Source organism: Rhincodon typus, unplaced genomic scaffold, assembly GCF_021869965.1.
Source record: "Rhincodon typus isolate 14 unplaced genomic scaffold, sRhiTyp1.1 hic_rhity00002046, whole genome shotgun sequence".
NCBI classification, from domain to species: Eukaryota; Metazoa; Chordata; class Chondrichthyes; order Orectolobiformes; family Rhincodontidae; genus Rhincodon; species Rhincodon typus.
This window is the reverse complement of record NW_025967684.1, coordinates 1-25,000: the sequence shown is the minus strand read 5'-3', so window position 1 is coordinate 25,000 and position 25,000 is coordinate 1. Positions and strand designations below refer to the sequence as shown.

Below are 25,000 nucleotides of genomic sequence, written 5' to 3'. Positions count from 1 at the left end.
CGTCACTGAGCAGGTGCCGTTTGATAGCACTGTTGATGACACACCTTCCAACACTTTACTGATGATCGACAGTAGACTGATGGGGTGGGAATTGGCCGGGTTGTATTTGTCCTGCTTTTTCTGTACCGGACATACTTGGGCAATTTTCCATATTGTCAGGTAGATACCAGTGTTGTAATGTCACTGGAAGAGCTTGGCTAGGGGAACAGCAAGTTCTGGAGTGCAAGTCTTCAGTACTATTGCTGGAATAACATCAGGGCCTGTAGCCTTTGCAGTATCCAGTACTTCCAACCTTTTCTTATGTGAAGTGAATCGAATTGGCTGAAGCATGGTATCTGTAATGCTGGGGACCACTGGAGCAGGCCGAGATAGATCATCCACGCAGCACTTCTGGCTGAAGATTGCTGTGAAAACTTCAGCCTTAACCTTTTGCACTGATGTGCTGAGCCCTTCTGTCATTGAGGATGGGGATATTTGTGGAGCCTCGTCTTCCTGTGAGTTGTTTAATCATCCACCACCATTCACGACTGGATGTGGCAGGACTGCAGAGCCTAGATCTGATCCGTTGGTTGTGGGATTGCTTAGCTTTGTCTATAGCTTGCTGCTTTCGATGTTTGGTGGCTTCACCAGGTTGTTACCTCATCTTTAGGTATGCCTGGTGCTACTCCTAGCATGGCCTCCTGCACTCTCCATTAAACCAGGGTTAATCCCCTGGCTTGATGGTAATGGTTGAGTGAGGGATATGCCAGGGCCATGAGGTTACAGATTGTGCTTGAGTACAATTCTACTGCTGTTGATGGCCCACACCACCTTGTGGATGCCCAGACTTGAGTTGCTAGATCTGTTCAAAGTCTGTCTCATTTAGCACTGTGATAATGCCACACAACACGATAGGTTATTCTCAGTGTGAAGGCAGGGCTTCATCTCCACAAGGACTGTGCAGTGGTCATTCTTACCGATACTGTCATGGACAGATGCAACTGCAGCAGGCAGATTGGTAAGGATTAAGTTAAGTATACTTTTCCCTCTTGTTGGTTCCCTCGCCACCTGCTGCAGATCCAGTCTAGCAGCTATGTCTTTCAGGACCTCGACCAGCTCGATCTGTAATACTGCTGCCGAGCCACTCTTGGTGGTGGACGTTGAAATCCCCCCACCCAGAGTACATTTTGTGCCCTTGCTTCCTCCAAGTGTTGCTCAGCATTGAGGAGTACCGATTCATCAGCTGAGGGAGGGCGGTATGTGGTAATCAGCAGGAGGTTTCCGTGCCCATGTTTAACTTGAATCCATGAAACTTCATGGGGTCTGGAGTCAATGTTAAGGACTTCCAGAGTAAATCCCTCCCAACTGTATATTACTGTGCCACCCCGTCTGCTGGGTCTGTCCTGCCGGTGGGACAGGACTTACCCAGGGATGGTGATGGCAGTGTCTGGGACATCGTAAGGTATGATTCTGTGAGTATGACTATGTCAGGCTGTTGCTTAACTAGTCTGTGAAACAGCTCTCCCAGTTTTGGCTCTAGCCCCCATATGTTAGTGAGGAGGACTTTGTAGGGTTGACAGGGCTGTTTCTGCCGTTGTCTTTTCCAATGCCTAGATCGATGCCTGGTGATCGGTCCAGTTTTATTTCTTTGTACCAATCACTACAAAGTCTCAATCAATTGAATGGCTTGCTGGGCCATTTCAGAAGGCAGTTGAGAGTCAACCCTATTGCTGTGGGTCTGGAGTCACATGTAGGCCAGACCTCATGAGGATGGCAGATTTCCCTCCCTGAAGGATATTAGTGAACCAGATGGGCTTTTTCTGATCATCAGTAGACTCTTAGTTCCAGAGTTTTTTGTTTTATTGAATTCAAATTCCACTATCTGCCGTGGCAGGATTCGAACCTGGGTCCCCAGAATATTATCTGGGTCTCTGGATTAATAGTCTACTATGAGACCATTGCCTTCCCCTTTGAAACGTTATTCACAGGAGCACATTGTATTGATCTAGTTATCAAAGAAATAATGCTGAAATTCATGTTCTGTCCTGCAGGTTCTGCTTGGAGGCAAAAATATTGAAGAAGGTTTTGGAATTTCTTTCAGAGTTATTCAGGTAATGAAAATAGTTCCTTTTCCCACCAACCCCCATAATTTTAGAGCATTCTGCAATGAGTTCAGCAGTTCTAGATCATAACTTGTGTCTCCATTTTCTTTTGTTTATCTTTGCTGGTTTGGCTTTTTGCCCCGTTTCTCTCATTTTCTTGGCTTTTGGAAGACAGCCATTCCGGATCCTACAATTCCTATCTCCTGTATGTTGTGTGAGCAGTCCTCATCACTGATCTCCATGTTGTAAGAGGCTGTCTGCACTATTGCTCACAGTGGAGTAGGTATGCTGCCACCATCCATCCTCTTTTAGTGTAGGGATGTACACAGTCTGCTTTGTCTGGTGTGGTAGAGAAAAAAAAAACTTACTGGTCCAACGAGAAGAAGCTCTTGTTTTAAACAAGTATGTTAACAACTAACTGCAAATTACACTGATGGATTAAGTATTGTTGCAACATCTGACGAAGACTGTTTTGAGATTCTAAGCTGTTCCCCCACCAAGTTCATATGATATCATCATAATGGAAGGTGCTGTAGCCTTCCTTAATATTAACCCTTTCAGACCTTTATGCAACACTGTCAACACACCATTTGCCACTTTGCTGTCTCATTGCCAATCCCTATGGTCTTCCATTCTTTTTCTGTCTCTGTAGATGCTGCCAGCCTTCCTGTGAATGTTGAGCATTTTCTGTTTCCGTTTCAGATTTTAGACAGAGTATTTTGCTTTTGTAGCTCCCTCGATGACCTGACCTGTCCAGCTGTGAATGTTCCAGCTTTGGATCCCTGTTCTGAGTTGCTTGATCTAATCTCAGCAGGGCAGATGGTAGGTTGCTGCAATCAGTCCACATTGCTGAGCAAGTGGAAGAATGAGATAAAGTGGAGTTTTACTGCCATAACCACAAGTCTAGACCTACATTAAAACAATCTGCCCCAGGGTGAAATTGTTGGAGCTAAAACACCTTAACTCAGTATGGGGCAACACCTTTAGCAGTGGAGTAGAGGAAAAAGCAGCTGCTTTAAAAATATTGTTCTACAAAAGAGCATGAGTGTATTTTTGGGTGCAGTGGATTGATGTGGTGAAACCATCGAATTTTAACTGGAGGAAAGTACATCTAAGGTTTTAGAGTAGATTTGTAGCTCGGGTTGTGGATGTTGTGATTCGGCGAGCCAACCAACCACAGGAAAGTACATTTAACAGAGGAAAAGGAAATCGAAAACAAATCAAGAAATCTGAAAATTTACCAAAAGCGAAAACAGGAAAGTTGAAGCATTAAAGAAAGAATTGACATATCGGGCCCTAAAGATTTGAAAAGGGCACATTCATAGTATGACAGCAGGCAAAGGAGTGCTGTTAACAGATAATGGAGGCAGACGAGCAGTGGAGAGTGATGTTTGGAAATTACATTAGCTAAGTACTTTACTCGTGCTTGTCCAGAAGAGGTGGATATTGTACAGTTATCAGAGGTCCTTGCAATACAGTCAAAATTCCACAGAAGATTGTATCAAAAAACTTATTCAGACTTGTGAGAATCAAATTGCCCAGGTGCAGAGTTTAATGTGGTAGGATTCAAAAGCTGGGGAGGGAATATTGGAGGCTGTAACTTTGAAAACAAAAAACACGCAGGATGTTCCAGGATACTCATTAGAAATATTCCTACTCATTTTTACTTTGTTCTGTGCAAATTATTCAGCAGGGCATTGAAAAAGGCCCAGTGTTTTTGTTTGTGACTTGTTTGCACTGTGTGGTATGCTGCACACCAAAGTGCTTAAAGGCAACGTTGGTCATTGGTGGACTATCAGAATCTATAGCAGAGAAGAGCATTATTGAGGATTTGGAGAAATTAGAGTCAATTGGATCTAATCCGTAGGAAGGTGTAAAGGAAAGGTCATACATCACATATCAAATATATGAAGAAAAATATGTTTGGGTTAACAGGATGATAGCTAGGACAGAATGCTAAGGATGGGAATGAAGAGAAAAGTTGATTGGATTGGAAAGATATGGTAAGTAAGGGTCATGTTGAAGTACTGTTTTTAACAAGCTCACAAGTGACTTGAACTGAGGAAATAGTACGCGGAATGAATGGGGGCAAGGGGTGCTAGAACCAAGGTTGACAAAGACTGTGAAACATTGCAGGATAAAACTGGAGGAGAATGGGGAGGTATATAGCATATATAATCAAATGTAGAAGAACTTGAAAGGTGTAGAGGTTTATAGTCTCTTGATACATGCCAACTGTGCTAACTTGCAGCTGAAACAAGCTAAAGCTTAAACATTGTCGTGCTTTTGCCCCACAACCTCTTCAAATGTGTATCTGCTTTCCATTCAATTTTCAATGATCTTGGCCTCATGTATTCGCTGTCCCAAGACCTTCCAAGCTCCAGTAGGTCTTTAAAGGAATTTTCAACCTTTTCTGTGCCCTCTCTTAGTTTCACTTTTAAGATCGCTCACATCTCATCACAAATTTCCCAGTCAGAGGCAATAGTCATCCCTTATTCCTTCTGTAAAGCTGTTCAATTTTAAACATTTCTGCTAAATCTCTTCCACTTCAGTGGTATTGCCCTGCTTGTCATGTTCGTCTTTCTGACTGTAGTTTCACATCTGTCTTAACATCTTCAACTTAGTCACTGGAAAGTTATACACTTCCAAATTCCTATGTATTCTTAAAGAACAGGATATTTTTGCATTCCTTCATTCCATTTTTATTTTTATTTCTAATCCAGGCCTTTCAGTTGGATGCTGCTGCTGTATATGACAAAACTGCAAAACATTTACTGCAATATCGCAAGTTCTGTCAAATCAGACAGTTACTGAAATGTGTCAGTGAATCGGGAGTGGCTAGTGGCGATGACACTGATAACCTCCTTATCCGATTTATTGAAGGTGGCGATGAACACCTTTCACAGGTGAGAACAGTCTAATTGCGAACCACCAGTGGAGGAGAGTACCTTACTTGTTTCTCAAGAAAATGATACCTCTCTGGATTAAAAGGATTGTCAAATCATGAGGTTGAGAAAATCGGGTCTATGTTCTTTGGAGTTTGGAAGCTTGAGAGGTGATCTCGTTGAACCATACAAGATAATGAAGGAGCTTCACAGGGTAGTTACTAACACATTTGTTTCCCCTGACTGGAGAACCTTGAACAAGGGGGTTTAGCTTAAGAATAAGGGCTGATTGTTTAGGAGTGATATGAGAAAAGAGTTGAGTTGTTCTAATTATTGACCCCAGAGCGTTGTGGATGCTCCATCGTAGAATACATTTAACGTTAGGACAGACAGATTTTTGGTGTCTTGGGGAGCAAGTGGAAAAGTGGGGTTGGAGCCCAAGGTCAGCTGTGATCATACTGCATGGTGGGGCAGGTTTGACTGGACATATGGTCTACACCACCTCCTATTTCTTGTGTTCTTGTATCTCTTCCTCTATACAGGTCACATGGATGTAGTATCTGTTCTTGCACCACACAATGCCCTAAACTAAAGGACTGCAGTTAATTTGAAAGATGTTGCTGCAGCCTCATTGCTCTATCCACAATTAAATTTCTGTTTTTTGCAAGGTAGCAGGAATGCAACTACACTTAAGTTCAGGTACACACCTACAAAAGATGTCTTACGATGCCATACCTTTTGGGAATCTGCCTAGTAGTATAAATCTAATTTTCATTAGTTACTGAATTATTCATTGCATAGAAGATCAGCGAACACTCCCCGTGGTCATATTTAAGAGTATCACAGCTGCCAGTGCTACAGGCTAAATATCAAACCAGGACTTGACTGACTTCAGTATTGATGTAAGCATTAAATGTAAAAGTTTTTGTTGTAAGAGTGCACAATTCTCCCAGTCATTTTCACTTTACAAGATACAAAAAAAAACAAATACTAACTGCTGATAAAAGAAGTAGCCAATTTTAGGAAAAGGTTTGTCCTGATGCATAACACAGTCTAACTGGTTCCAACTCTGATTCTGTTCGGTAAAATTTTCTGGGAAATAAAAATATAATCAAACCAAGCCGTTAAAATTTCAGTGAAAATGTTCTTTATTCATAATTCTAATTAACATATTTGCTAAGTTCTGTTCACTTCAAGTAACAATCATTTATTTTAGGCAAAGGAATTCTTGGAAAATAAAGCATCTGTTATCTATTTAAGGGTTAGGATTTCAAACTGGGATCCATGGAGCTTAAGGTTTTTGACAGGATCAGGTATCTGTCTGGGATTCGGCATACTATGCTGTATCTACAGACTCTGTATTGTTTGTTTTTCTACACTTTTTTCCTCTATTTATCAACTACCTAATATATTTTTGCTATTGTTATGATGCCCATCGAGACTGATAACTGGAAGTTCAAATTTCTTAAAAGCTGAACATGACACAAGATATCATGTTTTAGATGCAAATTGTAACAAGCAAACAAAAAATTCTATGACCAAATACTTTCTGTCGGCATCTTGTAGTTCAAACTGCAGAACTCTACCAGAACAAAAAAAAATCACCATCAGGTATATATTACACTGCCCTTAACTAGACATTCGGTTCTCCCATAAACAGTCCAAAATTATTCTTAGCTCCCAATAGTTTACTTCTGTGCTTTTTATTTCTTGGTCCATTTACTTCTAACTCCAAATCTATCTTTCACAGTGAGACTGTTCGCAGAGATTCTCTCTAATGCAAGCTGAGAGAATTATCCTACTTTGTTTCAATACCTCATGATTTTGGTCTTTTCAATCCAAATGTGAGCAACCATTTGCATTCTGATGTGATGAATCATTGAGATTTGCTGTTTTATCTTTCTCAGATCATGGCAGAGTAACTGTCCCTGTGGTATTTAGTGAAAGCCTGTAACTAGATATTACAATAGTTTCCTCTGTTCCCTTTCCATCTCAAAGTCCATCACCATGGTAATGTGAATCACGTGGACCTTGTATTAAGGAAGAGATGCTGATTAGCTACCATTTAGACCCCAACTCTTCTTCATCTTTGGATTAAATTGACAATTTAAAGCATAATTGTAAAGCACAAATGACTTCTCAAAGCTTTTCTGGGATTTTGGAGGACCTTAGTCTAACCATTGTTAGCACATTGGCTGTTGACATTGTCTCCAAGTGTAAACCTCTTGTATCTATTTCCCAGTAAAAATAAACCTTGGCCTCCTTTAATCTCTAACAATCACACCACTTAGTGTCAGGCAAGACTTAAATAACTCCCCCTTCATTTTACTTTCAAGGCATAATCCCAAAATGTAGAAATAAATTTCATTATTACAGTCATGTACACAGACTATTAAGGAATGTTTTCTCCAATGATAGTGATTTCTTTGGGAAACTAACACTTTTGGATGTTCGGACAGAGGACTCCCAAGTTTGCATTGGTATTCTCAAAGCACCTTGAAAAATATTGATATTTCTAGATTGAGCCACACGGACACATTTGAACATTACTGGAGTTGCACCCTTGTGCTTTTGAATTTCACTCTCATTATGTTGCTGATCTCGAATTGCTCTGTATCTTTTAAATTGCAAAATTTGCTACATTTGTTTTAGTCAAATTGCAGAGTGACAAAGCAATGGGGTCCTCTAGTGGGCAAGAACACCATTTAGAATTTAAGGTAAAATTCTCCATTAGATGTCAATATGCAACTCAGATCATTCTATCTGAACACATTTTGGGAGAAAAAATATCTTTTTAATTTTTAGCTTCAAGGCAGATTGCTAAATTAGGTTTACCATGCACACGTTTTTTTGCTATTTGTTTTGTATGAAAGACAATATAAAGTAACTTGTTTCTAATACTGCAAATCTGAAATTCTGGCCTTACTTAGCCATTCATTTTTCTCTCCAGTCTTCAGATTTTTACAGCCGAAGTTCATTTGTGGCATTTCTTAATGCAAACAAAAATCTTTTTTAAGTCTTGTTTGTGTTGCCCGATGGGCTTTGATTCTTCTTTTTTCAGTTTGAGAAAAATAAGTTATGAACATCTTAGTTAAATGCAACAATTTTGTGTTGGAAATTTGGCTATATTGAAGTCCATGCAGAACCAATGAATATGTATGTGTAAGGTCAAACGTGGAGTACTTTATTGTTGTATAATCTACATAGAAAATGTGATGATACTATGGTTTTAAGAGGTGTATTTTGTCCATTTCCTTAATGAAGAGAGGTAGAGACAGAAGTGAAGAGTGGTCTGTTCCAAGCAAATAAAGTAAACATCTTGTAGGCCTTTTTATTTAATGTTGAACAATAGAAGCAGCATGAAGGGGTGGGGTCAATCTCCCATGGAACCAGGACTTTCGTATAACTTTCTGTAGCTTTTAGGGTTTGGAAGCTGCTATCTCTCTGTGATACGGAAAAATGCTTGGGTTCTCTCCCCCTCCCCCTCCCACTCCCCACTAGGTTTTCCCTTGATGTTCTTTCTTCTGGAGTGGAGAATTGCATTTGAGACAGTCTATTTTACTGAATTTGCCTTTGCCACGGGTGTGTTTGTGGGATCTAACTATATTAAAACAGTTGCTGTTTAGTAGTTAAATAGTCTATTATACTGTTAAGTTTTCCAATAGAGTTAAGTTATCCCAATTCTTCCTTCTTTTGTTTGGAATTTTAACTATAGTGTAAGAATAAAGTGTATTTTGCTTCATGCCTGGTAGTTTGACTTATTGAATTGCACCTGGAACACAACACCTTACACTTGCCTTTTAAGAAAAAAAAAAAGAAGAAAAAGTTGGAATCTAGGCAATTTTCTTAATATATTTTGAGGGGGTTTGGTCTGGTCCATAATATAAAATTAGGACTAAATGCATTTCATCAAATCTCTTGGTGGTTTGTCTTCTGTCCCTTGTAGGACACTACTCTGTCATATACAACTATTTTAATACTTTAAATTTTATTCCAGAAAACAATTAATAACCCATGCAAAACAACACTTTTATAATTTAAAACAAGAAAATATTTATTTACGAACATTAGAAACTATGTTTAGTTTTTATTTAATCTGAATTGATTTCATATTGTTTCTGAAGAGACTTTTCCTTATGATATCTGTGCTTGGAGTGTTCTATCTTGTATATGCAATACATATTTATCCACTGCTATCCTTCTACAATTTGCACGGGTTAACCAAATCCACTCGACCCAGCTGTCATAACCATTGTTGAATTTTTTTTTCTGTCCCACCTCTACCACTGTACAGGAGAAGTTCCAGCCACTTTCTAAAGGAATGAATCTTATTCACTCTATTTCCTGAGCTCATGCTGAGCGACATACTTGACCAAGAATGTATAAAACACACCGCATTGTGAACAGCTTTATTCCCCTTTATTTGTCCCTTAAAGTTTTGGATGCCAATTTTGAGATTATAACTGTTACACATGTCATTGCAAGGCTCTCCCTGATTACTCAGCTATGTCAGTTACCTGTCAATGTGTACTTTTCTAAGTCAGTTGTTAAAGGACTCAGCTTTTGTAAGCCATGCACTAATTGGTCTTTTGTTGAAGAAGGTTAATCACATGAGTCTCACAGAACCAATTATTCCTGTATTGAGTGATTCACTATCAAGTATGTTCTTGTTGAAGAATGCCACAAATTGCATGATTTTGAACCCTACCGTGAGAGCCTTGGATAGGTAAATTAATTGCAGTAATATTTCAACAGATTGATGAATTAATTCATATTTTTGCAGTCAAAAGACCTGGAGAAACTGATTCTTGAAATGAAGAAAGATGAAAATAAGGTAAGCAAGGATGAAATAAGCTGAAACTTTTTAGGTCACATAGTAAAAATATTTCTAAACTCCCACTGAAAGATTTCAAAGTTAGAAGGTAGGTAAACTCTTACTACAGCAAATTTATCCAGTCACCATTTGAAGTGTAAAGATTTAAAGGCCAAGGAGAGCCACAGCAACTGTAGTTATGATCACAGATTGAGGTTATATTGAGAACTCTGTCATTGTGCAAAGCTCAGTCAGCTTGAGTTTGAAAATGTTGTTAAAGTAAAGATCCCAGAGGTTTTCTGTCCTTTTGGAAATAACTACATCATTATTAATTATAATTATGTGTGGATTATACCTCTGAGAAAAATCTTTACTACTTGGAACATTGACAAATCGCGTTCAGTGTGGTACTCCAATTAAATAAGTTCTGTGAAGTTTTTCAGAAATCTTAACACTACAAAATATGGAAGAAAGTCAGCAATTGAAATTGATGAACTTTACCTGATATAACTACTTCTGTGCTTTGGAAAAGACTCTGTGCGTAATTTCTAGAAAGTTTTGATCTGCACTTTACGGAAGATATCTTGTAACATCGTGTTTTGAATGTATCCACAGATTAAAGCCTTCCTGTTGTGTCGTAAATATCGGTCTGCCTACTTGGTTGCTGTGAAGCTGGAACAAATGCAGGCGGTGCGCAATGTACAGGAAGTGCTGGAGGCTGCTGAAAGAGCTGAGGATGAACTCATACCAAAAATTTGTAGGGACTGGCTGAAGTCACACCAGCTTAAGACTGTACAACAAAAAACCCACCGCAAGTAATCTGGAAGAATCACAAGGACAAAAAGAATTGTAATTGCTACCTCAAAAACATTTGCCATGAAATATTAGGTTTAACAAAAAAAAGACGAGAATGAAGTCTCAAAGATTCTTTGTACAATTATGGATATTGTAGTATCATTTTGTTATGTAACCTGAAGAAATCTTTACATTTTAAACTTCAAATAGAAAAATCAATTGGTAAGCTCTTTTATACTCCTCCCCATCTGCAGCATTCTGATTTTGGATTTATTTCAAGGTAACTGGCTGTGTAAGCCATAAGGCTTCTGTTAGACAGGAGTTGACTATTTGGCTGATTAGAGAATGGTACTGTAATAACTGGTTTGTTGGCAGAGTTCTTTTAGAAGAGTGGAGGTTACCAACATTCAGAGTTGATCTCATTCACATGAAGCCTACATGGGTTGCTATTTGCGGGCGGGTGGCGGGGTCAAGACAATTCCAATTTCATGTCTTGTGTTTGTGGTCAGCGTTGCATAGCCTCAACTCCATTTGGTTTGACTTACCTAGTTACACTGATTTAACCAGATCATTTTTACAGAAAACCTGATGCTGCTGTACAAGTACCAATGTGATTTAGTACATTTCCAAAGCAATTTCCATTGAAACCTGAGCTTCGAAGTGGAACAATATGTGCCATATTTCATCATTGCATTTTCTGCAGTCACTTTTTGGAGTGTGACCACCATCCCCTCCAAGTTGTTGAGCAAAAATTTATAAATGTCAGCATCACAATCAGCCAAACGTTTCACTGATGAAGTTTCATGATGTCTGCTGTTGTCAATCAGCAGCTTGAGAATTCCATTTGCACCTTTTGTGACTTGACTTATCTAGAGGTGACCAAATAAAAGCAAGGTTTCCCCCTCCTTTTTACACTATTTTCCTCCCTCACTTTTATTTTCTTAAGGTATCAAATCTTCAATGTGTACTGTTCCACAGTGCCTGTGAACCACTGGTGTCTCACGCTGATGCCCCATAAATGACCTGACCTGCTGAATGTCTATTCCACTATGGTCTCAGCACAGCCTGACACTGTCCTCATATACTCTCCCATGCAGCAAGTGATGTGGAGTCACTGAGTAACAGAAACCCTCACCTTTTCCTGACCATGCTTCAGCCCAGTGGTCTTGTAGAAGCTATAGAACTATAGAAGCTCTGCCGTCCTAGTTGTGTACGACTAAGTCAGCACAAACCTGAGTTATTACAGTTCACACAAAAAGTACCACTTTGCTACACATTGTCAAATGGATTTAGAGGTTAACTTGTTTTCATGGTCAAACTGGACTTATTTTTTGCAAGTTTTTGGTTATGGAGCTGTTAATTTGAAAATGGTTTGCCACTTTCGAGATCCAGTTTGAAAGACCAGGAAAACTTTCTATTTTAAGTAAGTAACTAAATTACTTGTATTAGATTCAAGTACAAATACATACCGTGCATCAAATCAAAAGGTATATATTTTAAGTACTAAACACAGTTTTTCTGTTTCTAACTTCCTGATCTGTTGCACTTGGATAGATAATGGCACTGCAGCTATTTGCATGATATTCATCATGAAGTGACATTATGCAAATGCAAACAGTCAAGCTGCACGTTGCAATCACCAACCCACAGCTGATCACCGCGATAGTACAGGCAGGTTCCCAAGACTTGCGAGATAAAGATGTGTCTTGTTTATCCCTGTCCAGAGTTGAGTGTTAGGTACTTTGTATGCTTGAAAAATGTCACCTCAGTCTCTTCTAATTGTTCAGATTCAGTAGTGACAGTTTGATGCTGTACTTACAATACTAGATATGCTGACTTTACATGTCAGTGGGGACATTTTATAAAAATTTTCACCAAGTTTTGATAGTGTTATGCTAAACTCTGAATACCTAATGACTTTTGATATTCTAAATTAATTCCTGATTGAAAATGATAGTTTGCTTGCTCAAATAATGTAACATCATGTTGCAGCCAACTTGAATTAATAGAATACATCTATAAGAACTAATACCTTAACTAGTCAGAATAAAAATCCCTTTTCTTTATTGATGCAATGACTATGTAACGTCGATACGCTTTCCATCTAATATTTTCTTTCACTTTGAGAGACGCTTTATTTTTATAATGTGTACAATTTAGAGTTTTATATTTGGGAGTTTTAATTTCTGAGAAACAATATTCAGTATTGCCTGTTTAATAAGCATCACATCAGTCTTGTAAACGTTGTAAGAAACTTGTATTGGTGACATGACAGATAGTGTTGCATTATGCAGTTACTTGTGTATTTTCATTCATTAATAGTACAGTGTATGATATTGTCTGTAAATATTGCAATTCACATGTGATTATGCTCCAGGACTGTAAATATGCTTAATATTTTTATCATATATTGTATTGAGGATTCTGTTTAGATAAAGGCAAATTTATTGTGTTTGGATTGGTACAGGGCTGCATTCACAATAAATATCCAAAATATTAACAGGCTGAAATATATCTCTTAGAAATATATCAAGGACGTGAAAGAAGTGGCACAGTGAAATGCTGTGTAGTACAAAGAGGTTTAATGGTATTACAAGTGCTTTTCCTCTTGGGAAATTGTAACTGTAATTGCTTTAAAGCCATTCTTTTGAGAAGATGTGTAATGCTGCACATGGTTTTTCCAAATTGCTGTAATGTGAGGATCTTTATTCAATGGAATAATGGCATTCCTACAATCAATTCTATCAGGAAATGCATGCCTGCCACAATAAGTGTAGTTTTACTACAAGCCTGCAATTAGAACAAAATGTTGAGCAAAGTGATCAAATGAGAAATCCCCAAGAAATGCAGCAGGTTTTGAAGTTGGAAATAAGAAATACTAAATGCTATAGTTCAGCATTCTGATTGCCTGGGTAGCCAATAATTGTGTGTGTCTGTTTGTAGGGAGGACTACGCTGGGATGCTGGACACAGTAAGCTTCCTCATTAGCTCAAACCTTAGTAATTAACTCTTTGAAAACTAATTCAATCATTTAAATCTAACTGGGATTTTGGCAAGTCTGACATTAAGTTCACGTTGAAATTGATAGTTTTAGAAGTTTTGTTTTTAAAAGGTTATATTACTTACATCAAAGAAACAGTATCCAATTTTAAAATTGTAATGACTAAGTTATTAAAAGGTATAGCCACCGTGTTCAGTTTCAGTCACAGAAGGCTTCTACAGAATCACTAAAGTATTACAGCTGGCATTGCTTTTAAATTAATTTACTGATGAAGGCATAAAATTGAAGACAATGCTTCCTGGTTTTATGAAGGGTTCAGGTTTCAATGCATTGGAGGTCTATATTTGTAGGGTGTATCTAGATCAGTCTGTTTACTTCTGAAGAGAAAGCAAAGTGTGAAAAATACTTGTTGAGTTTTCATTACTGAGTGATTTTTTTTTTGTTCAAAAAATTATTTTTTTGCACTTGCTCCTCTGCTGGCTTCCCACCAGCAGCAAATTCTGTGGCACTGACTTCACTGATGCCAAATGGAAACTGACAAGTTGACACTTCTCTCCCCTGAGAAAATGAGACCCTCTCCATTTAAACTGTTTGAGAATGAATATATTGAACACTTTTGCTGCGAGCAGCCTTCATTTCTTCAGGTGTGTGTGCATCAAAATGAGCAGGTATTTAATAAGGAGAGGTTCAGTGGGCTGTATAGGGAATAGGATATTGAATGTTTCACTAATGTATCCCTCTATAACCATTACTGTAAATCAAATTGCCTATTCTTTGTCCATACAAGGATCTATTATTTAAGTCTGGATAATAATGTCTAATCACTAGTGTCTTTCTAAGTTTTTTAAAACTAAACATAAATGCTGAAAGATCCAAGTTCCTTCATAGCTCTTGCCCGAGCAATCCAAAATTAATTGATTTCTACATTGAAGTTGTTGCTGACATTACACTGATTTAAAAAGATGAATATTTCAGAGGTTTGGCTGACTTTATTTGACTTTTAAATTGGAGTATAGCAGATATGAAGAATTATGATTGCATTGTGAGGTTTCCACTATGAAAGACTATGCAACAAAGGTTGTTGGTTTATTTAATATCATTACGCAAGATCCACATGTTTTGTTTGTTTTACTAAAGTATTAGCTTCTATAGTTGCAAAATTGCACTGTAAAAAGCACTTTAAATGCTACAGCTATTCAACTCAGCTTTACTGTGCGATTAATCCTAAATACCAAACTGGATGGCAATGTTTCTGTAACTGGATTATTGTAAACTGATCTTTTCATTTTAAGAGAAGCTTCAGATAACCCTTTAATTATTGTGAATGTTTAACCTCTGGAGTTAAAACAGTATACAGCTTGTATATTTTAACAATTTTTGCTAAACCATTAAACTTTGACTACTAATATTGCAATTGTCTAAGTGACTATTTTTGGAATTTCAAATCATATGACTAATAAAACATAATGGAATGTATATTGATTTATATTGGAAATGTACAGTGACAGACTGATACACATTTAATTGTGCTGTACTTGAAGTTTAATGGCCTTCCAGAACAGTGCTATGTACAAAAGTGCTTACTCTAATTATCAACATCAAGTGCAAAAATGCCTATTAAGTTCTTAAAAAGTTTTGCAGCTTCACAAGTAATACAAAGGAAAATTTCAGTGAGCCACATTACATGTGTTGGAGGTGGTTCAAATGAGGATTAATTTTTATCAATACCTGGAATGTGTGGATTATTTTGAGGGTAGGTTGAGCTTGTTCTCAATGCAGTCTAGAAGAGCGAGAGGGTGACTAGATTGGAGTATGTAAGTTTCCGAATGTTCGTTACAAGGTTGATATGGACAGAATGTTTCCTTTTGAGTGTTGGTCCAAAAGAGTTGATAGTTTTAAAATTAGGAATTTTTAGGACAGAGACAAAATATTTTTTCTAAGGGCTATGGGAATTTGGAACTCTCTCTACCTTGGCCTTAAAAATATATTTAATGATGTCACCGCCTCGGAGACAGATTATTGTCAGGCAGGAGTATCAAAGGTTGTCATGAGCAGGTGGAAATGTGGAATTCAAAACCAACAGATCAGCGATGGAGTCAGCTTGAGGAGCTTACCAAAATGTCATGAAAGAGGTAAGTTTTAAAAAAAGACTTTAATTCATATACCATGTTTTGTCACATCTGGAATTCCAAAATGCTAATGTAGTCACTGTTCTAGGAAACATGACAACCAATTTATGCATATGCTCTCATATACAGCAGTGTAATGACAAGACTGTTGTTGACTGAAGATAGTGACCAGGATATCAAAGGTAACACCTGTTGCTTGAAAGGAGACAGCACCTTCAGAGAGCTTTCTGTTTCTTGTCTTCTGCAGCATGTGGTTGTTGCATAGAATTATTCTCACTTTGAAACCTGTATGTTTACTGCTGGTTTACTATAAAAGAACCCAATTCATATTTCTAAAGCATAAAATAATGCTGGTCATTAATGCATGCTCAGTACTATGCAACAACAGTTTACAGTAATGTTGCATTGAAGCAGTTATTGTTGTATTAGTTTTGATGGTTCATTGTTGACACAGGTGATTTGGGAACCAGACCAAAAGGTTCCTCCTTAATAGCCAAAATCATATGGCAGTAGTAGGTGAGATTTGCAATATAGGATGGTATTTAGATTTGTGTGGTGACCAACTTCAGAAGCAACAATTTGTTGGTCACAAGATTGTATTTTCTGGAATTTTTAATAGGAACTGTCAAAAGTAGTTTTAAAAAAAAGCAGTCAGCTGTTGCTTATAGATAACGCAGTGTGGAGCAGAGGAGCAGGAGAGTTGATGTTTCCTGAAGGGGCCTGACCCGAAACGTCCACTTTCCTGCTCCTCTGATGCTGCCTGGCCTGCTGTGTTCCTCCAGCTCTGCGCTGTTATCTCTGACTCCAGCATCTGCCTATACTTTGTTTCCTTAGAACACATTTTCCAATTAATTCAATCCCACCGAATCTCCAGAAGTTTGCAGCTGACATCCCATAACTTCCTTGCTGTTTCTTCATTCCTCCCTTGAGGTGCCACAAATGCAGGTCTGCAGTCACTGTGGAGAAAGCCAAACGTATATCATATACAGCAGCCTTGAATCAAAATTGTGGTTCCGTTGCTGAAAAATCAACTTCAGGTGAAAAATGGTTTCCTATTGCAAACCAAAGTTAAAGCCAGAGTTAGGTTTCGTGGGACCTTACTTGCCTGTAAAAGTTTAAATTCTGTACATGTTTAACACTGTTTAATTCTTACCTGAAATAACTTGCTTCGTGAAGTTAAAGTAAATACAATATCTAAAAAGACGGCAATAGAAAGTATTATATAATCGAATAATATAAAATGTGGGATTTGGATTATAAAATAGAAGCAGGCAGATTCCTTTTAGTTCTGTGAACACTTTTTTGTTAAAAAAAATCAGTCATTGGAACGGTGCATCATTTCCAAGAAAGTATGTGACTTCAGTGAAGTGCCTGGCAGGATCTGTGATATTAATGTATGGGATGAATATTGCTGAGTTTTTAAATAGACCAGAAGTCACTTAACGGAGCATGGTCAATATAACAGTACCTTTCAGTAAATGTAAATGGTATTATGATGTTCCCAGCTGATGGTAGCACTGGACAAGTCATATCCAGCCAGATTTCATTCTGGGACATGTTTAATTTTTGCAGTTGTTAACCACAATGGGTGGTCACTGAATCATGACCAAACAAGGCTGTAGATACTCTTTAGGTTTTGATTTCAGTTCAGAAGAGAGAACAGCTTTCTCCAAGGAGGGAAATCAAGTTTTAGTTCCACCTTAACCAAAGCATTATTTGTGAAGCTTCTGAGCTGGGAGTCTTGGAAGTCTTCAAATTAAAACAACTGAAAGACCATCACAATTGTAAGGTTTCATGCCAGCTGACTCAGAGATCCTAAAACTGTTTCAGTAGTACAAGGAAAAGAATCTGGGAAAAGTCAGGAATTAAAATTACAGTTCAGATAAGAATGATATTTCTGTGGAATTGTGTAGCTGCGGACAGTGTTGGGAAACATGCTGAAACTTTGTTTTGCTGTTCGTGCTAAGACCTTTCTGTCTCATAGCTTTGTTCATTTTTCCTGTTTTGCGTAGTGAGCTTATTCTGTTGTTAAAGAATATCGACAGCCTTGTATGATCATGATTCAGTGACAAACCACTGTGGTTAACCACTGCAAAAATTAAACATATCCAGCCGATTTCCTTCTAGGACATGACTTGTCTGGTGCTGCCGTCAGCTGGAACACCATAACACCACTCACATTTACCATAAGGTACTGTTATATTGACCACGCTCCATTAAGTGACAGATATTGGTCAAATGCAGTTGGATGCCAAGACCTACTTGCACTGACTGGCATCTATCACTAGATGGAGTCCAGGAAGAGAAGCAAGAACTCAGAAGCAGATCCAGCAGCGAAGCGAGGCCACAGTCACAAAAAAATATACAGTCCTTGCCCACAGTCACAACTAAAGGAAGCGTGTGTCATTTCTTTTTTATTCATTCACTGGATGAGTATGTCACTGGCTAGGCCAGCATTTATTGTCCAGTCAGTTAAGAGTCAACCACATTGCTGTGTGTCTGGAGTCCATGTAGGCCAGATCAGGTAAGGATGGCAGTTTCCTTCCCTACAGGACATTAGTGAACCAGATGAATTTTGCTGACAATCTGCAATGGGTACGTGGTCGTCATTAGACTCTTAATTACAGATTCTTTTTAAATAAATTCAAATTCGTCTGTCATGGCGGGATTCAAACCCAGGTTCCCAGAACATTACCTGGGTCTGTGGATTAACAACAGTGCAGCAAAAATACCACTAAGTTATCGCCTCCCCCTCAGATGCAGTAATGGATGCACACGTACATTACTGACAGATATTGACAATGCATGCAAATGTTGATACAGAAGTGGGAATATAAACAGGCCCCAAAGAATAAACAAACAATGTTAAAATTGTGTTCCATGGTGTAATGTTAAATGAGGACGATCCGTGCCGAAAATGGAAACACGTGTTCACGTCCCATGCTCGTTATCTAAAAATATAAGAAATCTCCATTTTGTGTCTAAGGGCAGCACGTTTGATTTTAATACTTATAGCTGATCAACGCGAAGAGGAAATAGTGGTGGTATGGTAATGTCACTGGATTAGCAAGCAACAGGCCTAAGCTTATGCACGAGGGGACACAGGATCAAGTCCTGCCATGCCAGCTGGAGGAATTTAAATTCAATTAATTTTGAAAAAAACCTAGAATTGAAAGCTAGTCTGTGGTGGTAACCATGAAACTATGGTCGATTGTTGTTTTAAAAAAAAACCCTCTGGCTCACTATTGTCTTTTTCTAATTCATTCATGGGATGTGGGTTTATAGACAAATGGAAATCCGCCATTCTTATCGGGTCCAGCTTCCATGAGACTCCAGACCCACAGCAATGAGGTGGACTCTTTACTGTGTTCTGAAATGTTTGGCAGGCCCATTCAGTTAAAGGACAGTTAGGGAGGGCTAACAAATCCTGCTTCGCCACTGTTTACATTGTTTCCCATATCCCATGAAATAATGTTAACTTAAGCTTGTTTCAAAACTCTGAACCCATTTCCTCCTTTAGAGTTTTTTCAAGGTTGGCATCACACATTTTATTCCATTTTGTTTTTGAAAAAAATCAGGCTTGATGGAATTGGCTGTTTGCAATTTCATCCAAGTTTCATAATTCAATTTACAAATGGGATTATGTACAAACCTAAAATGTGTTCCAGAAATCTCTTGCAGCCCTTCAGCCACAGCACAGTATATACTCGTCTGTGCCCCCTGTTTTGGTGTTTTGATAAGAAACGTCAGAATCTTCCATGCCAAGGACATGACGAAGGAGTGCCTGGTTAGTTCGGATTTGACAGAGCCCGGATGCACAGAATTCACGGTGACTTTGGTGCCTGCGTCAAGTAAAGACACAAAGTGAAGTGTCAGTAGTTTATACAGTACCGCATGAAGACTCATGGATCCTACTGTCAACGTAAATCAAACCTGGAACTTTTGTACTCGGCTAATCACTGCCTTAACCAATTGAATCACTGGAAGCCCTTCAAATCATTTTACTTAAGTGCAGGACTCTGATTTCCCAGCATCAGTGAATCTACAATCGCTAACATGATGCCTGACTGACTAGTTTCTGACTAGGACTTGGACACAATCACTCAGATACCAGCTGCAGTGCGGTCCTCTTCAGATGGTCTGTCTTCACCAGCAGAGAGAGATAGTGTAGCAGAAGAAATGTCATGGAAACTGCCTAAAATGTGCTCTCAAAATGCAGTGAGTAAACTGACCGCAAGAAAAGAACTGTTAGTAATTAAATACTTTCCAGTGATGCAAAATAAGCCATCAAGACCTTCGGCTGATTGAAGGGGGCATATTTACAGTCCTGCCTTTTTTGTTTGGAACCTGTGGCCAAAAACCTAAGAGGCTAATGACCTGATACAGGCTGGATCCTGGTGTTTCACTGGTTTCGAGATCATCCAGGATATTGCCAGAGCTGAGTGAGGTGAAGAAGACGAGGAAGGCTGAACTCTAACATGTTACATTCAGATCATTTGGTAGAATTGAGGAGTTTCAAAGAAACTTTGGTCTTAAATTGGTTCTTTCAGTAGCCTTTGCAATAGCAAACATGGGTTCAGTGAAGGCAAAAATGGGTCTCCATCAACTATAAAGTGCAAAACGGGGCTGGATTTTCTTAATTTGGATTCGACTTACTGTATTTAAAATAGGCCTTCTACAAATAACTATATCTTGAAGAAAGAATTTTGACCATGCGCTGATCAGTGGCAACCCTGATCTTACCCACATACATATATTACTTGTTGGCACCAAAGTTATTGTGATCAGAAACTGGATTTCTAGCCATTTGCTTTCCCCCGCTCGCACAGGACAACTGAAACCCATGGAAACGTCCCTGCCCACTGCACAGGTGGAGACTATTGTCTAGGAGAATGTGCATGGAGCCATACGTCACTCTGGATCCTTGGTTACTTTCAGCTTCTGTTAGATATGATTATCTGATGAACCTGAAAAAGCTAGCATTTATTAATTATGCTTTGAACTGTAATTGATTGGTTTTGAACGAAATGATCTTTACGCAATATTTCAACCAACATTTGGAGATACAATTTGCATCTTACCTTTAAGGCGCTTGGCCAATTCCCGAGTGAACAGTACATTTGCCAGTTTACTTTGGCAGTAAGCCAAGCCCCCATCATAACTCTTTTCACTCTGAAGGTCTTTAAAGTTGATTCGACCGAAAACGTGAGCGAAGGACGATATGTTAATGATGCGAGCTGGGGCTGACCTTTTCATGAAGTCGAGAAGCAGGTAGGTCAGCAAGAAATGACCTAAAGGCAAAGGAATGCAAAACATTCTACTTCTGAGATCTTTCTTAGATTGTTCAGTTCTCTGGAAAATTCTGTTGTGATTAGAACTGTAAAGGACCTTACTCTGCTGCAAACTGAAAATTCATAGGAAATGCAGAAGTCATCTGATCAATGCAACACCAGTGATTTAGATTTAGACAGGTAGAATACTGTGAATCTGAAATAAAGACTGAGGGTGGTGCTGGAAATACTCAGAAGCTCAGGCAGCATCTGAGGAGAGAGAGAAAACAGAATTGACGTTTTAGTTCTGTGACCTTTCATTGAGATTTGGAACAAATTACCCCTGCAATTTAAAGCATAAAAAGGCTTGCAGTTAAAAAGTGCCTGATGTCCTCAGCATGTTCTAAAATGTCTTGAACCATTACACTACTTCAGAAATGTAATTATATATGTAAACATGTAACTCGTTTGCTCACAGTAGAGTTAATAGCATAATAGGGTAGCATTTTTTGATTTTGGTAGTTTCTGATAGAATATTGGTCTATTCTCCCGTGACTGGGATCTTTTGCATAGCGTTTAACCACTGGAAGAAACAAAGTGCCTCTAATTGAAACAAACTACTGCAGAGGCAGATTCTTCCATTCTTAAGAAGAATCGTATTGAACTTGAAGCATTACCTCTGCTTTTCTTGGCACAAATGCTGCCACACCAGCATTCTCTGTTTGCATCACAAAGCATTGCTGTTGGCCACCATGCTTAGTAATGGTTTTAAGTTAGCTGCAGTTCTTGGATGTCTCAGGCACATGGTCTTGGATAGATACGGGGGTGGCTATGTTAGGGGTCTGAGGCTCTGTGAGGCTCATTACACATGGCAAGGTGCTTTGTGCTTGGGCCAGGGGCTGTTTTGTGGGGACCCAGGCTCCGAGGAGCACTAGGGTCTGAGATTTCTGTCCCTGCCCTCGCTAAGGCATAGTGCTCTACACCATCCCAACACAAACCTCATGACTAATGGTAAAGTTCCTTTAGTGGGGAATGATTTATAAATTGTAAAGGCCTGCAGGGTGCTGAGAGATTTTAACACTTAAACTGTAGTAATGCGTTCAAATGACTCTTTAATGTCATATAATGAAGCACATCGATCCATTCTTTGAAGGATCGATGGGTTTTACCAGCGAGTGCCTGAGCTATACCGGTGAGTCCCATGTTCATTGAGGGTTCTGAGTAAGGCTTGTGTTGGTCTAAGGGCTCCTGTGCTTTGAGTGATGGGGAAAACAGAGTCATAGAGCATGGAAACAGGCCCTTTGGACCAACTTGCCCATGCCGCCCAGTTTTCACAATTAAAACTAGTCCCATTTGCATGCGTTTTGTCCATATCCCTCCATACCGATCTCATCCATGTATCTGTCTAAATGTTTCTTAAATGATGAAATTGTACTCGCTTCCATCACTATCTCTGGCAGACCGTTCCAAACACTCACCAACAGAAATTCCCCCTCTGGACCCTTTTGTATTTCTCCCCTCTCGCCTTAAATCACTGTCCTCTAGTTTTAGACTCTCCTACCCTGGTGGATAGTATCCAAAATCCAAAAATCCATAAAGTACAACAAAATCTGAAACAAAAAGAGAGGCTGCTGGAGAAACTCAGCAAGTCTGGCAGCATCTGTGAAGACAGAAACAGCTTCGAGTCCGGTGTCCCTTCATCAGAACAAAAATCCATGCTGAGTTCCAAGAATAGACTCCCTCACAATCGATCAACCTGCTGCAGCCCACTGCACATCAGAAGTGCTACATCAGTAAGGCTCGAGCCCAGCAAGGTATCATTCTCTCCATGGAGGGGAGAAAACAGGCTGATGGAAAAACATCCAAATATCCTGCTGAAATGAGAGAGCTCACCTCTAAACAGCACTTTTTACAGCTTCTGAATCTGCCACATATTTATGGTAGTTAATACATGACCTTTAAAGTGCAGTTACTGTTGCGATGTAGGCAAATGCACCAACTTTTTTTTTGCACTCCAAGGTCACAGAAAGATTTTTAGTTAAAGGAATGCAATCTGCATTTATAACTTACCCAGATGATTTACACCAAATTGCATCTCAAACCCATCAGTCGTCTTTGTGTAGGGGCACATCATCACCCCAGCATTGTTGATCAAAATATTGATGAGCTTCTCCTCTGTCAGAAAACAGAATTGGGAATGAGAAAATAAGTCACAATATGGAAAATGTGTCAATTGGATCTGTTCTTTACGATGCGGTGCCAAGTTATGGGAACACATCATTTCAGCCTGGGTTTACTAGTTTATTAATACAAAAGCAAAGAGCTGCAGCTGCTGGAAATCTGACATAAGAACAGAAAATGCTGGAAATGGTCAGCAGGTCACGGACCTGAAAGTTTAATTCTATTCCTCTATACACGCTCAGTATCTTTGGCATTTTGTGTTTTTATTGCTTGTTTGTTACACAACTCCCTCCCTCTCTTTCAGAGCAGGCCAAGCAACTCCTGCACTGCAAAGGGCAGAATGTCACAGGAGTTGATAGATGAGAGAAAAGACATATCTGGTTTGCCTGACATCAACTAGGAGGCAATGGGCAAAACATGGCCGTCAATTTCTACTTGTTAGTCTCAGCAGGCCGAGAAATGACAAAGCCAGGACGGGGTGCTGGATAGCTTTCGGGAACAGAAGTCCATAATGACCTCCTACAGCCCAAGCATAGAATCCCTACAGTGTGGAAGCAGGCCATTTGGCCCATCAAGTCCACACCGACCCTCGCTAACCACAGAGACTGGCATTCTAGCCCTCTTGAAATGAATAATATTATATTTGCCTATCTAACTGTCAATTGAACTTGCACGTTATCCCGAAGAGAATCCTGAACTCAGGCTAACAAGTCCCCTCGAGCTTCAGATTTCCAAAGCCTTTCACCATTTAGAAAATAGTCTACACCTCTGTTCTAATCACAACCTCATAATCATAACCTCACACACGTTCCAACATTGCATTCCACCTGCCAGTCGAACCTTAAGAGAATCCTGAACGAGAACTCATGCCGTACATCATGTCACAAAATACTTCTATATTGTATCCCAAAATGTTAATTCTGTCACACAGCTCTATTCAACATCCACCTGAACAAATCGATATAAATGCCTTCCACTGTGGGAGTCTGTTCCAAAGACTGGTCACTGGAATATTGAATTTACCCCCTTCCTGTCCTCCTCTCCTCAAGCTTCTCCCCCAGTATTTATGCAGCAGTGCCCCTAAAGTAAGGGATCCAGTGAACAGAGAGCTGATTGATTACTATGTTACTAGTCTGGATTACTCGTCCTTTGCTTTACCATTCTCTGGCTGTGTCAAACTGTACCATTAATTCACGCCTTGGTTTAAATAACTTCCAGGTTTTAGGGATCTACTACACTTGCTGCCAATGCTTTTCATTAATTGTGGTGTACAGTGCACCCAACCATCACAGGAACAAGCCCCCTTCAAAAGGCAAGAAGGGCTCAAGTAACCTGTTTGCGTTTGGTTTTTATTTGAGGTCAGCACTATGAAATTTTTAATAATTACAGCATCAGTGTTAGCCTGCTGACATTTGCACATCTCAATCCAGTCTTGCAGCTACAACCCTTTATTGCTGTATGCCTTGAGCATCATTAGCAGAGCCAGCATTTGCTGACACTCCCATATTAGACACTTGACTAGGGATGCAAAATAATTTTTTCCCCTGGAGCATTGGAGACTGAGGGGTAACCTATAAAATCATGATAGGCATAGATAAGGTGGATAGCCAACAGCTTCTTCCCCATGGTAGGGGAGTCTAAAACTAGAGGGCGTATATGTAAGATGGGAGGGGAGAGATACAAAAGGGTCCAGAGAGGCAACTTTTTTCACACAGTGGGTGGTGAGTGTCTGGAAAGGAATATAGACCAAACGCAGGCAAATGGGGCTAGATTAATTGTGAAAACAGGGCAGCGTGGGCAGGTTGGGCCGAAGGGCATGTTTCCATGCTGTAAATCTCAATGATG

At 39.2% G+C, this 25,000-nt stretch overlaps 2 protein-coding genes across 2 annotated transcripts; one reads left to right on the top strand and one right to left on the bottom strand.

The window, feature by feature from the left end:
• Positions 1-2,030: 2,030 nt before the first annotated feature.
• LOC125481412 (zinc finger FYVE domain-containing protein 26-like) lies at positions 2,031-14,978 on the top strand (the record flags this gene model as incomplete). The annotated part of the gene is made up of 4 exons (XM_048592927.1): positions 2,031-2,090; positions 4,805-4,987; positions 9,750-9,800; positions 10,395-14,978. Coding segments are annotated over 4 exons (498 nt in total), but the record flags the coding sequence as incomplete, so codon positions are not given.
• A 122-nt stretch (positions 14,979-15,100) lies between these two features.
• Positions 15,101-23,255, bottom strand: LOC109936308 (retinol dehydrogenase 12). The gene is made up of 4 exons (XM_048592925.1): positions 23,045-23,255; positions 20,786-20,995; positions 19,357-19,546; positions 15,101-16,660 (listed from the first exon to the last, which is right to left on the bottom strand). The coding sequence occupies exons 1-4, from the start codon at positions 23,253-23,255 to the stop codon at positions 16,558-16,560; spliced, it is 714 nt and encodes a 237-aa protein (XP_048448882.1). The 3' UTR covers positions 15,101-16,557.
• Between the last annotated feature and the right edge of the window lie 1,745 nt (positions 23,256-25,000).